We start from the raw sequence: 20847 nt of genomic DNA on the forward strand, positions 1-20847 counted from the left end.
GAAAGAACTGGAGTTATATTTCAAATCAGTATCCAATGCTCAAAACAAGAAAGCTATCAAAACTACGAACCGCTTTGCATCCTGTAGCGTACTTTATTTATTATTATCATTGTTATCATCTATTTTGTGTATCTATGTTCTGTTTCCTTGTCTTTCAGTTGTTGTAAGTTGTGTTTTGATAATAAAGTTATTTAAAAAAAAAATCTTCCCCCAAAATCTACTTCCGGTGTCACGACGGATCACGTGACTTCCGTGCCCTTGGTCTGCTAACTTTGACATGTGAACATCAGAAACATGTCTTTCCCTAAAAAACCCGGCGGTAAAGCTTTGGAGGTTTTGCAAACCCTCCCGAGAATAACTCTGGCCAACCTGCGTCCGGAGCCGGGAGCTCAGCAGCGGGTGAGTTTCAGCGGGGTTTTTAACCCAGTTGGATTTTAGCATCAGGATGCTAACGATGCTAGCTGGAACATGGTGGTCTGAGTTGGGTTTGTGTTGCAGGAAAAAAAACGGGGTAGAGGACAGCACGGGGGCAACAAAAGCGGCCGAGGACACACGGGACAGCGGCAGAGGGGAACCCGGCCCCGGCTGGGCTTCGAAGGGGGACAAACTCCGTTTTACCTGGCCATCCCGAAATACGGATTCAATGAAGGACACAGGTGAGAACTGACTGCAGTGTCCTCAACTAACATGTTGGTGAATTATAAATCCATTTGACTTTATACAAGTTGCACAATTAAGAGAAACCCAGTGTGAACGTGTTTTTTTTTAATTATTATTGTACCTATTAGTGTTTTTATTATTTGGCACCAACCATAGACTGTATTTTATAGACTGTTATACAAAATTCATATGCTGATGTTGCGGTGGTTAAATCCTCTGCAGAGAACAACGTAAAGATACTTTAAAACAATTAAACATTCTGTAACTGTCAAGGGGCAATTTAGAGGCACTAGCAAACAAATGGAAACCTCATACCTGCACAGGGAGAACATGCAAACTCCACACAGAAAGGCATTTTAATCCATGGCCTTCTGTGAGGCAACAGAGCCAACCACTGCATCACGGGGGATCCGTGCTTCTCATGAATTATATTTTAAATGCATGAATTGGATCAGTTATCCTAACAGACGTCATAGAAATGACAATAGTGGTTACACAGCCACTCCCGTTACCTTGCAGTGTACAACTAGTCCACGAGTCTTCCAAATGTCACTAATGTCCATGTGGAGATTCATATTTACTGAGCTATCATGGAACTCTGGACATTTACTATAAATTAGACTTTTTCTCCCTCAAAAAATCCCACGTTTCTTTACATGCTTCCTAGAGCATTAGTTTGCTGAAGCTGTCAATTCTTTATATTAAACCTAAAAATATGTAATTTTGAGGAATTGTCTGGTTCTCTATTGAAAAAAATCAGTCTCAAGAACTATTTAGAGTTCCTGAAACCATTGAGAAGCTCAGTACTCATGTTTTCACTGTTTTTATTTTTATTAATATTTACTCTGAACATAAATAGAACAGATGTTATCATTATTGTTCTTGTTATCAACAAGCAGCAACAAGAGGAAATGAAGAATATAACATAAAACATGAATGGGAAGAAGCGCAAGCAAAAGAGCCCATTCTTTCACCCTGTCACCTGTACCTGCACTGTCCCTAAAACAGTGCTTGTGAATGTGCTGACCCTCTTACAAAAAAAGCAGTCTACAGAAGAACAAAGAATAACAAACAGACCGATTTGTCACTGTGCGTGCACTGATCCTGCTCATTCCTCCAACCTTGACATGTACTCCGCACAGGTCACCAGTCCATTACAGAACATTACTGACCCCAGTGGAATAAACCAGTAAAGATATTTATTTGGCTAATTGCTGCATTGATGCTGTATGTCATCAAAGGAAAGATCTGTGTTTCCTTTCAGGAATTTGCCTTTTATTAACAAGGGTTGCCATGATATGAGAGAATTATTATGGATATATTTAAGCATTATTGATGCTAAACAACATCCATGTCAGATACCGTTGGGCATGCAGGAAAGATATTTGTGACTTAATGATAATAGATCAGGGCTGGTTTGACTTCTTTCTCGTACTGATTTGTCTCTTTTCTGCCCCGTCTTGATACTTCAACGGGTATTTTGAAGTTTTTTTCTGCTCAGGTTTCTCTCACATGTCTACATGAACTTTTCGCATTTATAAAGTTTTTTATTTTTGCTCCTCAGTCGTCGTCCTCAGTATAAGCCTCTGACGCTGAAGCGACTACAGTACTTGATCGACCTGGGCCGAGTGGATACCAGTCAACCCATAGACCTGACCCAGCTGGTCAACGGAAGAGGAGTGACCATCCAGCCTCTGAAGAGGCACTACGGCGTCCAGCTCATTGATGAGGTGACCTTTTGTTGTTCAGCATATAGAAAGTTATGATAGAATGAACAGGCTGTTTTCTCAGAGGCATTGGAATCTTTTCAGTTTTCAAGAAAATTCTACTAAGAATATAATTATAAACTTTAATTTGTCAGATATGTACATCCGTCAACATGATATTCAGCAGAATCTCGTCTTCACCTCACATTTTTTTTTGTTTCAGCACCGAAGACAGAAATTAGTTTCATTATTTCTATAAAGATGCATTAAAACCATTCTACTTCGTTTTACTATGAATGTATAACAATGAAAATAACTTGAGACTAGAATTTTTAAATCTCTTTATCATACTACATTCTTTTTTCTCAACGCTGACTCTATGAGCCTCTCGTACCACCAGGTGGCGCCACCCGACTATTGTCACTATGACTGACAGGGATGATGTCACCTATTGTTTTCAGCAGAATCGGTTTCTTCTGTTTCAGGGCGCCGATATTTTTGCTGCTAAAATCAACATTGAGGTTCAGCGGGCGACCGAAGGAGCCATCGCCGCTATTGAGAGGAACGGCGGCGTCGTCACCACCAGCTTCTACGACCCTCTGAGTCTTGGTAAAGAACGAATCACACAGTAGATCTTGAACACTCACCCACTTTGATTTCAAGTGTCTCGAGGTTTTGAAAATATTGTCATTTTTCCCCAGATATCCTCATTAAGCCTGTCCCGTTCTTCATGCGCGGGAAGCCCATCCCCAAGCGCATGCTGCCGGGAGAGGACATGGTGCCGTACTACACAGCTGCTGAAAACCGCGGATACTTGGCGGATCCGGAAAAAATCCAGCAGGCCCGGCTGGCCCTGGCTCAGAAGTACGGCTACACTCTGCCGGACATTTCAAAGGATGAACTATATCACATGCTGGCCATGAGGAAGGATGCTCGACAGATCTTCTTTGGCCTGGCTCCAGGCTGGGTGGTGAACATGTCGGAGAAGAAGATTCTCAAACCAACAGATGAAAAACTGCTTGAATATTACAGTTCACAGTAGCAGACATAGTGTGGGAATTGTGAGTCACAGTAAACGTCATTAAAATACTGGAACAATATTCTCATTTTATATGGAAAACGTGTGTGTAGTCATTAAAGTTTGTCTTGAAAACGACACTGGTGAAGAAAAATATATTTCCATAAATTTTAGTTTAAAGCTGTTTTCATGAAGGTTAGTAAAATTCAAATTGCTTTGCAAAATAAACAGAATACAAGACAGTTTTTGTGTCATCAATGGTAATTATTGAGAGGAAGAGAAATATATTTAAAAAAAAAAAAGCAAATGCTGGAAAAAATTATTTTGACAAAAAGTAAAACATGAAAAAAATATATAGACAAAAATATTAAAGTAAAACAAACATACAAAAAACTCTTACGTGAATGCATTTATTAAACAAACCATTAAGATGCATAGCAATGTTTAAATCATGTAGTTTTATGGTAATATGAGTATTACTGAGTGATTTTGAGCCTGACGTCCGACAGGCCGGCGCTGAAGCGTGAGTGTCCCGTGCTGCATGATGGAAGGAACGTGAACTGTAACAGGTGAGGGGGAAATAAGGAAAATAAGATAACTCAAAGAATGAAAACAGGAAACAGATGCCTGGTGATGTGTGTTACTTGTGAAATGGGTTTCCTAGGCCCTAGAAGGGGAGTTTGAAATTAGTCATAGGCAGCTGTATCCTGGCGTAGACGTTCAAAAGATCCCTCACACCCACCCCCAACAACCCCCCCCCCCCCCCCCCCCCCCCTTGGAATACAATCACAGGCAAACTCATAGTTTGACGACTTCGCCCGGTTGTGCTTCAGAGACATAAAAATGCCGCACCGTCCACTGATAACATTACCGTCCATCCAGACACACGAGCGGAGTGTGTCTCGTTAGCTCTGGGTGCCTGGTCTTCTGTTTGAACCCGGGATTGCGCCGGTGTTTATGTTTTAAAGTGCAAATGGCACACCGGCTATAAATAACTTGGTATTTTACTCCGATATTGTCTTAAGGGAGGCTGCCATACAATTTGCGCTGGTATAAAAACACTTTATCAAAGGAAGCATATGTTTGCGCGAGTGTGCACGAGACCCCAAGCATTGTGTTGCTATGAAATCCCCTCTGCCGTGTGTCACCTACTTGTGGGCAGGCCTTTATTATGCAAGAATTAAAAAAGAAATAGGAGCGATGCTTCAACCAGCCTCCAAAATCGATGCCAGAAATAGTTTTGCATTTAGTTTATCTCAGAAAAACTAAACAATTTGACGGCGAGTTTCCTCCAGAATTAGCGGGACGCTATAATTTGTTCCACTTTGGGTCAAAGACTTCACTTTGATGACTTTGCTTATGGTTCCCTGAGTGTTTTCCTGAATCCGAGTGTCCAATAAACTGCCGGAGTTGTGGATACATACACAGGCGTCTCTGCCAGGAAAACCAGCCCAAATCCTAACAGCATAATACTTTAAATAAATCACGCCACAGGAAAGAAACAGCACAATCACTGTTTATGGCAGAACTACAGCGCTTATCTTCAAAGCAGCAGATCCTTTTGAATTTCTAACAGGTCTCAGACGAGCAGCGCAGAGAGAAAAAGGGGAGGGCGAAGAAGTTCTACAGACGCGAGGCTGCTGGGAGTTTGCATAGACGTATAAAGGAGCGAGCGACGGATTTGCTTCTCTGTTTGAGGAAGGCGTCTTATCTGTGGGATTCTCCTCTAAATGATCCAGTGTCTGACCAGTTCACACTGCTGGATTAATCATTCAGGCTGCTGGAGTCGAGCGGGGCAGATTGTTTTGGCTCAGATCACTGCGTGTCTCACAACTTCTGGCTGTGTTTTAAATAATGATTAGGCCTAATTGGGCTGCATTTTTTTCTCCTCTGTCTGCAGAGGACAGACGTGTGGCAGAGGTCTGGCATCAAGATTGGATTTACACAATGTTGCAGTTGACAGAAAAGGCCTGCTGTGGCACCGAGACGTCCGCGGCTCGGCGGCCCGGGTGCTAAAAGATGTGGAAGATGTATTCGGTCCTGCAGATAAGACTCTTATCAGCGCGGGCCACGATTCTTAATTCACAAAGAGCAGCGCCGCTTTTGCAGCACGAGTGGAGCTTGGGCTCGTTAGGTGGTCTGAGTCTGAGCTGGGCGGCGTGGTAGACAAACCAAACGCGATTAGAAGCAGCCTGATCACAGTTTAAGGGTGGAAATACGCTAGACTGAGACTGCAGTGGGCATACATCAAACAGAACCCCCACCCCCCCCCAAAAAACTGGATTGTTTCAAACAATGGAAGGCTTCAGCTCATGATTACTATCAGCAGTGATAAATTTGTCAATTCTTTATTAAGAAGTCTGTCCTGGAGTCGCAGAAGATGAAAATAATACCAGACTCAGGCTTTCAAAAACTAAAATATTTACATTTTCGGACTTTAAATGGTGAATTTTCAGTTCATTGTTTGCAGTGGAGCTGAAGCTGTCTGGACGCAACGCCACCTGAGCCCGGAAGGTTAAACTCTCTTCGCTCAGCTCGGGGGCGGGGGGCGGGGGCGTCACTGTGTTCTGCTAATGAGGCTACATTAAGCTTGTCTACACCGGTGGGGGGGGGGCATGTAATCCTCTCAGGTGGCCTGACGTGGGGCCGGGCCGGGCAGGGTCGGGCAGGGCGCCGTTTACACGGGGAGCGTGGGGAGGTTCGCACTCCAATCTGCCCAAACATGTGGATAAGATGTGAGGGTGGAGGAGGAGGAGGGGGGGGGGGGGCGTGGGCCGCTGCATTGAATGCTCTGATACAGTATATCTTGATGCTGTCCTGCTGGGTCCACACAATACAGCACAATGCAGCACAGTCCCTCGCCGCGAAGACGATGGTCGCCTGAGACAACAGCATTATATCCTCTTCACACTTCCAAAGCCATGAAACAATGCAGCTGTTTGTAAATGAGCCACTAAAGTCACCGTCGGTGGGACGCCACAGAAGGCTTGAGCGAATACAGAGCTTCCCCGTCAGAGGTCAAGACAGGGGTCACCTGCTGTCCTGGAGGTTTCCACAGAGTTCAGTCCTTTAAATGACAGTAAAATATCCACGGAACCAAGAGAGGAGCAGAAAACATGAAAAGTCCACATGAGGAAATCCACAAAACCATCATTGCAGGCCACCTGTTAAATCTCCAGCCACAGCTCCCATGATGCTCTCCTTTCAGAGCGTATCCCTGCAGGTCCTGAGTTAGAATAAAGCTCTACCTGTGCTCCTCACCTCAGCCGCCACTGATCCAGACTGAGGAGGAAGAGAGGAGCGTCCCATATATGAGCTCTGTCCGCTACAATGGTACATTGTGATCAGAAAGCCACAGAGACAATCCCCATTCAGAGGGCCCGGTGCCCTTTCAGCCGGCTGTTTGGACATGAGACAATGCACTGATACCGAGATGACACCTCCGCACTGGGATTTAACAGTGATGAGCGGGTTAAAAGACGCATTTTCAGCTCTTATTCAATAAAGTCGACATGCTCTGATGATAAATTAGAGATATTAAGCTTCAGGCTGTGATTAAACAAGTATTTTTTAATATGAGCCAGATAATAATAACAAAAGATGAAGCTTCTCTCTCTTTGTTGAACCTCAGTGATATTATGTGTTTGATACTCTCTTAACTTTATTCCTGGAACCACATCAGTCCTACATGCATCTTCTATCCATCACCTTATGGTCACAGTGCAAACACAGCGAAAAAACAACCATAACCTCCACATTTACAGTCAGTTCAGCGTCACTAAGCTCCAGGCATGTTTTCAGCTGCAGGAGGGAAACAGTAGCGCATGTACAGGTGAAATATGCAAATCTAAAATCCCCAAGAAATATCAGTAAAATCTGAAAAGGTTTTGCATAAAGGTCCCACATTATAGCAGCAGACTCCACAAGTCGAGTGTGCTCCATGTTCTCATCATCAATTGACTTCAAATGCAAGGCTTCTAGGCTGTGAGAGGAAACTGAGGTCAGTGATGAAATCCCATCATGCACAGAGACGACATGCAAACTTAAAAACACAAACAAAACAAAAGAAAAACCAAATATAGTTCAAATTGGGAACAACTGAACATATTCTAATTTAAAAAAAAAACACGTCATCGTGTCAGAATGTAAGATTTACTGTAACTGGTTTTTCTACATTTGAAGTTCTCATATTGTGCCATTCGACAAAAGCACGCGCATACCCTCTATAGTTTTTTTTCTTTTTTCTTTTGTGTGTGTGTGTGTGTGTGTGTGTGTGTGTGGGGGGGGGGGGGGGTGCGGATTCTAACGTTATTGTATTCATGCTGTGTCGTTCAAGCTAATTGATTAAATCCCATTAGCGCTTTTCAGAGCGCAGAGGCGCGTGCGTCCCGTTTCACACCATGAATGTGGATTCACGTTCTCTCTCTCTCTCTCTCTCTCTCTCTCTCTCTCTCTCTCTCTCTCTCTCTCTCTCTCTCTCTCTCTCTCTCTCTCTCTCTCTCTCTCTCTCTCTCTCTCACACACACACACACACACACACACACACACACACACACACACACACACACACACACACACACACACACACACTTACTGCTGGATTCATGATTCAGCATTAAATCTCCATAACTCCATAACTTCTGGTTCTGATCAGCTCCATAAGGTGGAGGTGAGGAAACGGATTCTCTGAAGCAGACTTATCTATTTAATAACATAAAAAGAAAGAAAAAAAGAAAAAAATTCCCGATACTGACTTTTATTTGAGGAGTCTTTGCTGAAAACACTGTAAAAAAATAAGGTTCTTGCTCATTTTCCTATTTGTCAACTTCGACTATTGATTTGTCATAAATCAGCCCTGTTTGCTCTGGTTTTCAGGTGTTGCATTCGTTTTCATTAAAATGTTACTTTACTATTTATGCTTAATTGCTTTGTTCTTTTGTATATTCTTATTTCATTAGTTTAATGTTATTAATAATAATATTTCATCAATAAGATGAATTCCCTGAAAAATTAATTAATAAATTAAGTAATTTCTATAAAACATGGTAATAATGAGTTGATTGAAAAACATTCTGAGTGGGAATTTAGGTCTTGGGGACATTTTCCATTATGGTCTTGAATTGAAAGGTTGACCTGGACCCAAATTAAATAAAATTTGCTGCCTGATATGAGATGTATATATATACACAGTGTGAAATGTGTTGTTGACATCATAAAAAACATGTTTTATTACTTTAAAATGAGCTTCAACAACTTTAACCCTTCACAGGACAAGTCAGCATTTGCTAACTTCCTCGTTTCTTCCAATTCCTTCTGTCAATTTCAAATGAATGACAACCAAATAATCCACTAAAACAATTCAAACAGGTGCAGATTGTGTGACATTTTTAGAATTTATTCAAGGATGACTACATACGTGTCATCTGTTTGAAGATCCATCAGTCAGTTTGCATGTGAGGCTATTATCATGTGTCAGATAATAATGAAACATTGTGATGTTATTTTTATTTATTTATTTATTTATTTCATATTAGTGGAGATAAATATAAATATGAGAGAAACTGCACAATATTTGCTACAAAAATTGGTTTAAAGCAAATACTAACAGTTCTGACCAGTGGATGAGATGTATAAAGCTAACCTGTTGCAGAAATCCAAGAAAAACAAAATAATCTCAGACTATTTTTATACTATAAATCATGAAATATATGTGCTGTTTTGGACATTTTTCTACCTTTCCTTTTTTTTTTTTTACAAATAAATGCCACTTTTGTGACTCTTATCAGATCTAGGTAAAATATAATACCTCACAACACTGAAATTTTAAGTGAATATGATCAGTGCAAACAATGAAAAGCTATTTTGAAATTTAATTGAACTTTAAAATACAGTTTAATTGAGTCTCCTATTGATGTAATCAGTTTTCTTTTGTTCCTTCCTAATCTGATGAATTGCTCATAAGTTTATTTTCCCCGTTTGATCATGTCCTGTCTGTCTTCTAAGCCCATCAGTTGTTTTGTGGAGGACAAATACCTGTTTGTAGAAACTGTGTAATAGACAGGCCTTGATCACGTTATTTCACTCTTGTAAAAACGTCCTCTGATAAAGTTGGTGGGTTCCCCGATAAGAACCGAGAGCCACAATGTAATTAGTAACCAGAACCACTTTCTGGAGACTTTGATGTCCTCAAATCAACTTACCTTTCCTGCTTCTCGGGACGATTGATCCCACTGCAGGTAAAGGAATGATGCGGAGTTTCTGTATTGTGATTCAAGGGAATTAAAACACAAGCGACGCGTGACCAACTGTGATCAGTCATTAGAATATTTCCAGATCAATGCAGATGTCTGATCAGAGCGTGCCGGGCTCGCTGATTGGGGCGTCAGGTGACCGCGCGAACCCGAAATTCACACCTTCAGCTCCACTCCTCCTGCTCCCATTGGTGGAAGCTCCTTATAAAGAGTATCCGTCACCGGCCAACCCGGAGGATGACAGCGGCCTGCGGGATCAAGCCTTCATCACCATCATCATCACCATGCACTTCGGCCACCGCTCCGAGGACTTCCAGCTCTGCGCAAACGGCGCGTTCTTCCGGATCCAGCAGGCCGCGGGCCCCGCGGACCCGGAGCCGGCGGCCGAGGGGGGCTCCCCGGGCTCAGAGCCCTCCAGCCCGCTGTCCGTCAACTCGGACTCCTGCTGCACCAGCCCCGAGACCAAGGCGAGGCGCCAGAGGGTCCGGAGGCCCCTGAACGCCTTCATCATCTGGACCAAAGAGGAGCGCAGGCGGCTGGCGCAGCTCAACCCGGACCTGGAGAACACGGACCTCAGCAGGATCCTGGGTGAGAAACCCTGAGTTCTAATGTGCGTAAAGGAGTGCTTGGCTCAGACAGAATGAATTACAGCTTTCCTCTCCGCAGGGAAAACCTGGAAGGCCATGTCTCTGGCCGAGAAGCGTCCGTACATGCAGGAGGCGGAACGCCTGCGCGTGCAGCACACCATCGACCACCCCAACTACAAGTACCGGCCGCGGCGCAGGAAGCACCTGAAGAGGAGCTTCAACCCGCGGCCCGCGGAGGCCTGCGCGCCCCCCGCGCCCCGCGGCTTCCCCTCCCCGCTGCAGGCCTTCCCACACGCACGCGCCGCAAACCTCACCTTCCCTTACCTCAACGAGGCGCCCCCCGCGGTGCCAGACCCCCCCGCGTACGGAGCGCAGCCTCAGCTTCTCCAGGGGGGCCCGCAGCGCGCCGCCGCCCCCTCCCTGGACTTCTGCTTGGACATGATCCACATGGACACGCTGTACGACCTGGACAGCAGCGAGTTCGACCAGTACCTGGCTCCCTGCAGGCCCGGCAGCTCCAAACAGGGCCCCCCGGTGTTCTGAGAGCCCCCCCCGAGCCTTTATTTATTTAAATTATGTATGGACCGGTTTTGTTTTTGTACATTTCTTGTTATTAAATGCATGGTGATATATTTATGGATCAATAAATGACCAAGCTTCAGCCTCTAATGCTCATGTTTTTATTCACTAATGTGTTGTGTGACTTTCAAATAAGAAAGGTGAGTCATTTTCATAACAAAAACAATAAAAAATAAATCTTTTTGTGCTTTTAAAAAATCTCAGCAAATGAAGTGTCAATATAAATATCTCTTACATGAAACAATGTTGTAGCCGTAAACTGTTTTATCGCCCTCCTCATGTCCCTCTCAGCTGAGTGGCGGAAGCTCAGAGGGCACCAGAGGCATAAACTTCCCAACTTCCTGCCTGGTTTTGAAACATTTCACAAAGACTCTAAAAATATGCCCACACAAATCAACATATCTCCAAACTCATTGGACTTTGGCTGCCACATGTTTACCCATTTAGAAAAATGTTTACTTCCCCCGTCGTAAATTTTTCTGTGTGAGAGCCTCCGGGTTGAACTCTGACCTGAATGGATGTAAGGAGGCAGAAAGAGTCTGATGGCTGTGCCAGCCAATCATTAAAAAAAAAAAAAAAAAAAAAAAAGGGTTTGGGTCTGCATTGGGAAAAGCTGTGAGTCAGTGAAATGGAAACCAGATGAGCGGGAGCTGAAGGAAGGACGGGCCTGTTTGGAGGAGAGAGCTGATGAGGAAAATGAAGAGCTGACGCCACCTGAATGAGCGGAAGAAACCTGACGTCAGTTCAACTCCCAGGACGGTGTTACCAAACAGCAGCCCTGCGACGTGAAATGCAGATAAACAAAGCCACGCAAAAATATTCAGTGGAAGATATTTAAAATAGGCTGACAGTAAAACTCACCCTCGGTCCTTTTCATTTCCTCTTTTATTAAGGTGAACTCAAGCTGTTGGTTGTTTTTCTCGCGCTGTGGCCCCTCAGCAACAATTAATGAGCAGTTGCAGGAACTTCCTGAAGGAAAAACAACGGGATGATATCAGGGTTTAAGGTAAAAATATCATCGGGGATGAACATCAGTGCAAATGGCAGCTGGGTAAATAACGTTTATGTGTTGCTTTTATTAAACCTATTTCAGATATTTACAGTGATGTGCTGAAGCAGGCTTGGAAATGATGCAAACAAGTGATAAATAAGAAAGAGAATAAACTTTGCTCTAATCAGTAATAAAGGGGTTAAAGTTGAAACCTTTAAATGTCTTTTCTCCTGAGTTACTTGATACTTTGTGGTGCATCATTAAAAAAAAAAAAGAAGAAGAAACTGTTGGAAAACTCAGCATGTTCGAGCTTATCGCCCCTGAAGAATGTGAAGCATCTCAACATGTCAAACATGCTGTAAGTCAGCAGAAACATTCCTCATCCATAAAATACTTTACTGGAGATTAAATATGTAACTGTGCCAAGCCAGGGGTCCAATATTGACACAGGAAGAGCCGGAGTTTATACTGAACCTAAAAAAAGGTCTCTAACTTGGGACATTCTTGAGATTTTGCGAGCTTTAATTAGGCTTTGCTTGTCATACCTTCTTCAAGAAGGTCATCAATAGTTTCCTGTCCTGAGAAGTTTGGGTAAATTTAGAGCTGCTGTCTGCAGATAGTGCTCATCCGAGTATTATCCTGCAGGGACGTCTGCTCGGTGTGGAGCGAAGAGGGAAACTCAAACAGGAAGCGCCGTGAAGTGAGATACTCAACAGTTTCTTATCCCCAAGAAATAATGAAGTGGAGCGAATGTTTGGTTTGTTTTCTCTTAATTCAACTAAAGCCCGAGGCGACCGCAGGAGCCCAGGTCTGTGGGTGAATCAAACGGCGCACTAACGGGGGCCTATCAGGTCACTGCAGCCTCATCAGACCAGAGCTTCAGCGGCTTTTCTTCACCTGAGCGTCTGACAGGTTTGCCCTGCTCCTTCAGCAGCTTCCAGCCCAGAGAGCAGCAGACGGGAGATTACTGTACCGGAGTCCGGCGGACGGAGCGGCTGGGTGTGGCCCCCGTGACCTGCTGTGTGGACACAATACTCCCCTGTCAACAAACACCCCGAGGATGATTAACCCAGTCCCCCAAACTCCACTTTATTCACATCGATTTCTCATGAAAACATGACAAACAGATTCAGCTGGAGCTTTGTTTGGTTCAACGCTATCGTCAGGTTGCAACGAGACTCATTCCAATCAGATTCTTGTGTGTGGAAATAACGTCACACCTTCTTCCGCAGTGTCTCCTGGTGCTTCATGACTCAGTCTGAAAGTATGTCCACACACAGAAAGCACAAGAGCCGCATGTGTGTGTGTGTGTGTGAAGAGCGCAAACACACTTCACTGCTACACTCTCTATTTCAGCTTTGCTATTTCAATATTCCATCAAGGTGCATTTCCTTTTTTTTTTTTTTTTTTGCGTTACGGTTATTCAATCTCCACCTACTTTTCTCAGGAAATAAAAACAAAGCTGTGAGGAAGAAAAGCCCTTTTAATATTTCCTTTTTCTTGCATTTACATTTTGAACATGTCAGTTGGTTCAGCAATCCCTCAGGGCTGCTACGCCAGCTCCCATTCACATATTGTTCTAAGCGAACTATGGCAGGATCACAGCATAAATCTACACATTTCTACATGGGTGGCTGTGCTTATTCGGCATGCACACGTTCTGTAAGAGCGTGTGTGTGTGTGTGTGCTTGTTTTTCACAACGTCGTGCCGCTTCCTTACAGTGATAACACCAGTGACGGTCAGTTCAGGCCCCGGCCGGCGGGCAGCTGTAGGTTTGTGTTGACGCGGCGTCTTTAACGCCGGTACTGATTGACTTTAATCCCCACGGCTCTCCGGGGTCCCTCAGCATGCGGCGCACTGTGTGCACGAAGCCGGCTGGGAGCACCTGACAGCCAGGTATTGTGTGTTAAGTTGCCGGATGTAAAAAAAAAAAAAAAAAAAAAACGCTTTGGTTTCAATGCAGCGACGTTGTGTTTGTGAAAAACGCCGAGCTGTCACCGCAGGAGAGGCCCCCATGAAGAGCTGCGAGAGGGGCGCATTGATCTGGGCTGCAGTGGCTCAAAAAAGAGTGTTTTGGTTTTAAACACACGAGGACTTAACTCATCAATCCACACACACACACACACACACACACACATGTATAGCTGCCAGGTTTCCCCAGTGTGACCGTTGGTTGAAGTTTTCTTAGCAAATATTAAGATCGGCAGGAAAAAGCTGATTCAACACCTCAAGGCGGCCGAGATGGAGATAAGTCGGAGGGAAAATCCGAGGCCTGCGAGTCAGAAAAGTAGACTTGATTTCAAGCCGCTGCAGGTAAACCGGGAGTAAACGGCGCACGCCGTGATTGGCAGGTTATTGTTGAGTCTGAGCGAGCGCCGAGGAAGGTTGAACCTTCTCTCAGGACGTAGCCTCACTTCCCTCACTCAGAGGCTCTCAGGAGGAGAGCAGCGTGCCTTTTAACTTTTCTTTTTTTTTTTTTTTTCGTGCTGTGTTTGTAAAGGTCCCTGAGCCGGGCTGCAACCTGTGTTATTCTTCCTTTGCTGTTTGCCCCACTCTCAGCTGGAAGAACAGGAAGGCCGATCTGGAAAACTACTTCATGTATGTCATCGGTGATTACAGGAACGGCAGCGTCCGCTCGCGCCGGGCACCGGCAGCCTCATGCCCGGGCCCCGTGGGGCCCGCGGCGGGGCCGGGGGCCGGGGGCCGGGGGTTGAATAATGGCGTCCCGCGGGGGCGACGCCGCGCACCCCTCCTTCGTTCAAGGCCTCGCTCCGGCTTTCATGCGAGGAACTGTGAGTCCGAGCAGCCCCGCCGGAGCTCTTCCTGTGGAGGAGCCGGAGAGGAAGCTCCACCAGGATGACCAAGATGGCCAAACCCCACCAGCACTTTCAATTTCTGACCTTTATGTTTGTAGCTAAAGCACAGCATCTTAAAAATAACAGATTCAGCTTTACTAAACAGTCAGTGATGAGTTAAGATTCTTGAGTTATAAGTTAAAAGTGAATATAAAAACCACTGAAGCACAGAAGTTAATCAGTAATACAAGACAGAGGATAATATTAGAATGTTATTGGATTTTTTTTGCTGTCAATGAACTACTGGTGCTCTTTTTTTTTAATGCCAATCCAGATAAATCAATTATCTACTGACGTCTGGAATCCTGAAGCCTTCCTTTCCCTTTTATTATGAAAAACAGACTCCACACGACATAAGTTCCCTCATTAGAAGCAAATTTTAATGTTGTGCCGCATGAAAAAAACATTCAGTTTACTCTTTTGAAGCTTAAACACATTTTTTTTTAGTAGCACACAACATTCAAAATTCAGCATTCAAACAATAATTGAACGTAAAAAACAAAACTACTATCTGACAACAACACAAAAGACTGACTTGGTCTTTTCCACTAGAACAGAGTGAGTTCCTCTGACTGTCACACAGGTGTATTTCAATGATATTTTCAAACTTAGACGCAAAACATCAGAAAGGAGGTCTCATTTTAATATATCTGCCATTTTAGTCAGTTGCTTCCTACTTCTGCTCACAAGAACAAGGCCTCGCTCACAACAGGTGGCGTCCCCTTTGAACTGGAGAGAAAAGTGAAGCAGTGTTTTTTCAAATCTGACCTCCTTTTTTTTTTTTTTTTTTTTTGCTGCAAGAGACACAGTAAAATATTGTAACTTCAGATCCCCTTTTCATTGCTTCCTCTTTCCCAGGCAGAGGACCCAGAAGAGCAGTGCAGGGGGGGGGGGATCAGGAATGACAAGGCAGTCCGGCCTCCCATTGTACGTGAGCGTTTACTCAGCATGGGAGAGCAAGGACAGTCAGACCACAGGAATACAATAGGCTCATATTTATTTACTGCTTAGTAGCGGCCAGGGAGACCCTCCCAGCCCCCCTCGGCCGCTGATAGCAGCTTTACAGTAATAGACCACTAATAAAGACCTGAGAGGGCAAGCGGAGGCCAGACTCGGCGGCTCTGCCCTCCTTCGTAGGACATCTCAAGGTAATCAAACGAGCCGTTCGGAGGCCAGGAAGGTTGAGAAAACTCAACAATAGCAAATAACACTATTGATATGATTGTGCAGCAGATTTAATCGGGAACACTGTGGATTTTAATGACAAAATAATGTGCACACACAGAAAAAAAACCTTTTCAATCAGGCTAGAAAACAACAGCATTTGAGCCGAATGGTGACTCACATGTGTGAACGTGAGTGTTTCTTGTGATAGACAGATGACCTGCATCTCAACTCCGAGTCCGCTGGGATTGGCTGCAGCGGCCAGATGAAGTGGTTTAGAAAATGGATGGGGGCCTGTTTGAATAAAGGCTAAGAATGTGGAGAGTGCAAGTGTCCAAGAGCGATCTATGGCTGTGAATTGTTCTCGTTGACACAGATCTGGTTTATATTTCATTAAAAATATATGAATCTAAAATCAGGAAGAAAGTTTTCTTTGATACTGAAATGTAATTGATGACGAACCAAGTATTGTTCTGGCTTTCATAAGTTAGCAAGATTAAATGGAAACACCTTCCTCGGGAAACTGTATGTTAATAATCAACACTAGTTGTGGGCAACTCCAGGAAAGAAAATGTAAGAATATCTACAGAGTGCACGTCTGCATCAGTGACATTTAGCTCTTTAGCTCAAAATCTTATATAAAGTGCCAAAAAACATCTTTGCAGCTGATCCTGTCCTCTGCTGTGAGGTGTAATTCTGGAGTCCTCCAGCAGAGGGCTCCCTCTGTTGAGCTCGCACACAGCAAAGTTCATAAACCATCTTGACACTACAAAGCAGTCTGGAAAACATGAACGCATAAATGAGCCCGAATGTGTTTATTGAGCGTGTCTTTGTTTTATAGCCCCACGTGGAGCGTCTGCCGTCTGCGTCTGCGGACTAAAGGTCAAAGCTCCTGCTTGATATTCGGCTGATCTGCTGCTTTTAAACACACCCTGACAGATGCTTGATCATCACTTACACTTGTTTCCCCCCCCCACTGCTTGTTTTAATCTGGACTGAAAAATGCCTGGAAATCGACCAGACCACCGCCAACTATCTGACCTACATGCCTGAGTGCAGGAGCCTAAAAAAAAAAAAAAAAAAAAAAAAAAAAAAAAAAATTAATTTTCCAAGAGGCATTATGGGAGTGTGATTTATTGGTTGCCTCCATGCCCGTGTGGGTGTAATTGTGAGAGCGAGGCTGACGCTGAGTGGCTCTGACGCACTGTCCGCACCCCCTCCTCCAATCCCTCAGTTTCAGAGATTAACTCAGACACTGGATTAAAATCTCAAAATAGAGAAATCCTTTTTAGATGAACAGGTTGATTAAAAAGGGGGGAAGACGAGTGTGTGGTGGAGGTGAGCGGCCGGCATCCTCACCTGGCAGCCCTCATTTAGAAGTATTTCCACATAAGTGTGGCTGATGCGAGGCAGAATTGTTGCTCGTTATTCAGTCTGAGCTGTGCTCTCAAACCCAGCGGGTCGCGGTTTCTGTGGAAGGCGGCCCGTTCTCATCCGCACCGGCGTCCCAGTGGCGGCCGCGCCACGAGACACGGACTTCACAGCTGTCCACAGCTGGCAGGAGGCAGAGCCAGGAATGGTGTGAAAAGAAGCTGGAGGAGCAGCCAAAGACAGAGCTCAGTTTCCATATATCATTCACAACAGTGATCTGTATTTTTTATATATAATGAGTGGATTATTTTGGACTGTGGAGGACTGGGCAACAGCGGCACGTTCCAACAATCATGACTATCAGCTCCCTCACAGTCACCAAAGGAAACCATCTCACCGGTTCAGTGATATTTGGTGCAGATTTGAATAGAAATCGTCTCCGTTGTGGATTTATTGCTCCCAGCGCTGGATTTGATGGTCGCAGGCAGAAAGTTCATGCTACGGCTCTGCAGCCTGTTTGATTGTGGGAAGCAGGTGTATGCTGATGTGGCCTTTCAGACCAGATTTAGTGAATCACTCACTTCCTCCTGGACCTCAGGTTCCCTCTGTATTTTCCAGCAGAGCTTGACTCTTTCTCCCCACTACCCAGAATGCATCAAACCACATGTAACACGTGCATTTATAAACCGCTGCGTTCTCCTGCTTTGTTTTCCCTCTTGCTGCTGCGGCTCCTCTCTCCTTACATCTTTCTGTTGCCCTCATCCTCCATCTCTGCAGCTCCCCTCTCTCCTTCCAGTGCTCGGCTCTCTTCCTTCCTGCCCCCTCGCGGCTTCCTGCTCCAGCTCTTATCACTCCAGAAAACGTGACACCGTCTCGGCCCAGTCAGACCAGCGCTAACCCCTGCAGTGCCTCTTTTTTTCCTTGGACATCACCGCCTTAAATGGAAGCAGTCTGGGCCCCGCCGGGGTCTAGGTGCACACAGGGGGGGGGCCAGGGGGATGTCACAGAGGCCCCCCTGTCACCCACCTGGGCCAAATCTGTTAATGGACTTATTTATTATAAACAATATAGCCTCTACTTCACAGCCTACAGAGGAACAATAAATCTGAAGTGGCCAGGCGTGTTTTTATTTATGTATTTATTTATCTGGGAGGAAGCCGTGGGCACATTGGGACATTATCAACTCATTCTCCTCTGAGGGGTTTTCCTCCGAGCTGAGGAAATTGTCTGCTTTGATTTACTCAGTAAATCTGTGCCTTGTAATACAGAGACTGCAGAAGTCCAAGGCTGCGGTGGGAAGTCTGCTCAAAGAAAAGGAAAGAACAAAGTCGTGCTGGAGTCGCAGTAAATTTATTTTTTTCATTATTTCTGATGCTTAATCAAAGACGCTAGCTTCTTCAATCAATCAAAAAAAGGGTCCACATTTCCTCAGCAAGCCAGAAGATTTAACATTTGCCCTTTTCTGTTGATGAGAGCATCTTGACTGATGCTGCACACACAACTCGCGGGCGGTTAATTGTTGTTATTCTGTGACACCGCGCTGCCAGATCGGGGTCTGCTCCGCCACGATAGAGCCTGTGTTATTACAAGGCCACAAGGCCATCTGATAAGACCTGCGGCGATAAGGCAGGCTTTGGATGGCACATCGCTGAGAGAGCCCAACGCAGCCACGACCACAGAGAGGCTGAAACTCCGCGGCGTGTGCATCGATCAGAATGTGTGGATGCCATGTTTCAGATGCAGATGGAGTCCTCCTGGGCCTCCATTGTTTCACACGCTGCAGCATGTCAGCACAGGCTGCAGCCTTTTGTCTGAATGCAGTCAGTGATGATATCAGGAGGGGACTTTCCCAGAGTTTCCTGATGTGACTTTTTCCCAGGTTATCACCCTGAAATAATCCCATCGAGACTAATCAGGGAACAGAGATTTGTGGTTTGGATGGAAGTCTTCTTACAACCACTTTGATTCATGAAGATACGAGCAGGTGTGAATTGTTGACCTCCAGAGGTTGTTTCCAGCCTATGCTTGGAAACGTCATCATCATTTTCTATAGATCATGAATGAAATAAAAATAAACGTCTCGTGTTCATCCAGTCGGGAGAGTCACCTTTCAACACGAGAAACTTAAAATTAACTCAAACTTGATATTTGTTTGTTTTTATGTCCTTCAGATATACACTGTAAAAAAAGTTTGTAAAAAATACAGTAAAAAACTGTCAAACAGCAACAGCAAAGCACCGTCAATTCCAAAATTGTGTATCTCCGTCGTAAATACACTGAATTTCTGTAAATCAAGATACAGTGCATAACTGTAATTTTCCCATATATAAAAGACAGACAATTTTACTGTGATCTTTTCAAAGAATTGTAAAATTTATGAGGAAATATCATGAAGACAAAAATGGATAATAAGTCTATAATCTGCAGTATTATTCAGGATAAATCACGGATTCCACAGATGTGTACGTTTAAACTTACAGGAGAAAACCGTCAATCATTCATCATGTTATGCACCAGTGATAGTCAAATGGCGGCCCGTGGGCCAAACCGCCCAATCCGGCCCACGACTGGATTGCAACGGGTGCACGCAAGCAGGCACACACGCACGCACGCACACACCCCCCGGGCCTGCGACCGTACACGCACCCAGTCCAGTCCGCGCGCATACCCCCACCTCCGGCCTGCGTTCCAAGTGCCCAAAAAACAGTGGCCCGAAGCCAAATCTCATTGACGACCACTGATGTACACTGTCATTTCTACAGAAGAAACATGTTCAACATGTGGTCCATATATGGCTGATTTAAAGAAAAACAATATTTCACAATGACATAATATCAGCTGTTGTTATTTAATGTTATCGACTGACTGTTTGGAGCGCAAGTTGAGCACATACAATTCATGAGCATATCCTAGAACACGGTGGAGCAGTGATTAATGCTCTTGCCTCACAGCCAGAAGGTTACAGGTTCAAATACCGGTAGGGTCTTGAGGCCTCTGTGGAGTTTGCATGTTCTCCCTGTGTGTGTGGGTTCCCTCTGGGTGTTCTGGCTTCCTCCTGCAGTCCAAAATCATGCATGCCAGGTTAATTGCCCCCAGTGAATGTGTTTCAGCCCTGCCACAAACTGGTGAACTGTCCAGTGACCCTGTCCTTGCCTGAAGTAGCTGGGATTGGCTTGAGCCCCCTGTGACCCTGAAAAGGACAAAGTGGCTTGGGAAATGAACAATTCAATTAATTTTTGAAGTGTTGTGTTTATTACTGAGATAGACTGTAATTTTGACAGGAGATTATTGTAAAGAAATAACAGTTTTATACTGCAAAATTTACAGTCACTATACCGTAAAGTCATCTACTTGGTTACCGTAATTTTTACGGGGAATTTCTGGCAACTACAACTGCCAGTATTTTACCGTAAATTCTGCGGAATTTTTTTTACAGTGTAATGTATGAAGGTGTAATTCGAGTAATTTCAATTATTGTGTTCACAAAAATACCAATAATACACATTTAATTGTGAAAAAATGTCAAGACAGCAGCCTCAAGCGAGCACCATTTGCTTTCTTTGTCTATTCTGACACTTGTATTCTGTGTACTCAATTTCAAAACACTGTGCGATTCACTTTTTATATGCTAACAAACTAGTTGGCTTGATATGAAATGATATGC

The 20847-nt window shown here is 44.4% G+C and overlaps 1 protein-coding gene across 2 annotated transcripts; it reads left to right on the forward strand.

The window, feature by feature from the left end:
- Positions 1-241: 241 nt before the first annotated feature.
- mrpl15 (mitochondrial ribosomal protein L15) lies at positions 242-19652 on the forward strand. 2 transcript variants are annotated; one of them, XM_030099667.1, is made up of 6 exons: positions 242-399; positions 499-656; positions 2225-2390; positions 2852-2975; positions 3068-3418; positions 19642-19652. In XM_030099667.1, exons 1-5 carry the CDS (start codon positions 295-297, stop codon positions 3406-3408), a joined length of 894 nt encoding a protein of 297 aa, XP_029955527.1. In that variant the 5' UTR covers positions 242-294; the 3' UTR covers positions 3409-3418; positions 19642-19652. The 2 variants fall into 2 exon arrangements, with proteins under 2 accessions (XP_029955527.1, XP_029955526.1); XM_030099666.1 differs by lacking the exon at positions 19642-19652 and having other exon boundaries at positions 3068-3520.
- The last annotated feature ends 1195 nt before the right edge of the window (positions 19653-20847 follow it).

Source organism: Salarias fasciatus, chromosome 9 (assembly GCF_902148845.1).
Source record: "Salarias fasciatus chromosome 9, fSalaFa1.1, whole genome shotgun sequence".
NCBI lineage: Eukaryota > Metazoa > Chordata > Actinopteri > Blenniiformes > Blenniidae > Salarias > Salarias fasciatus.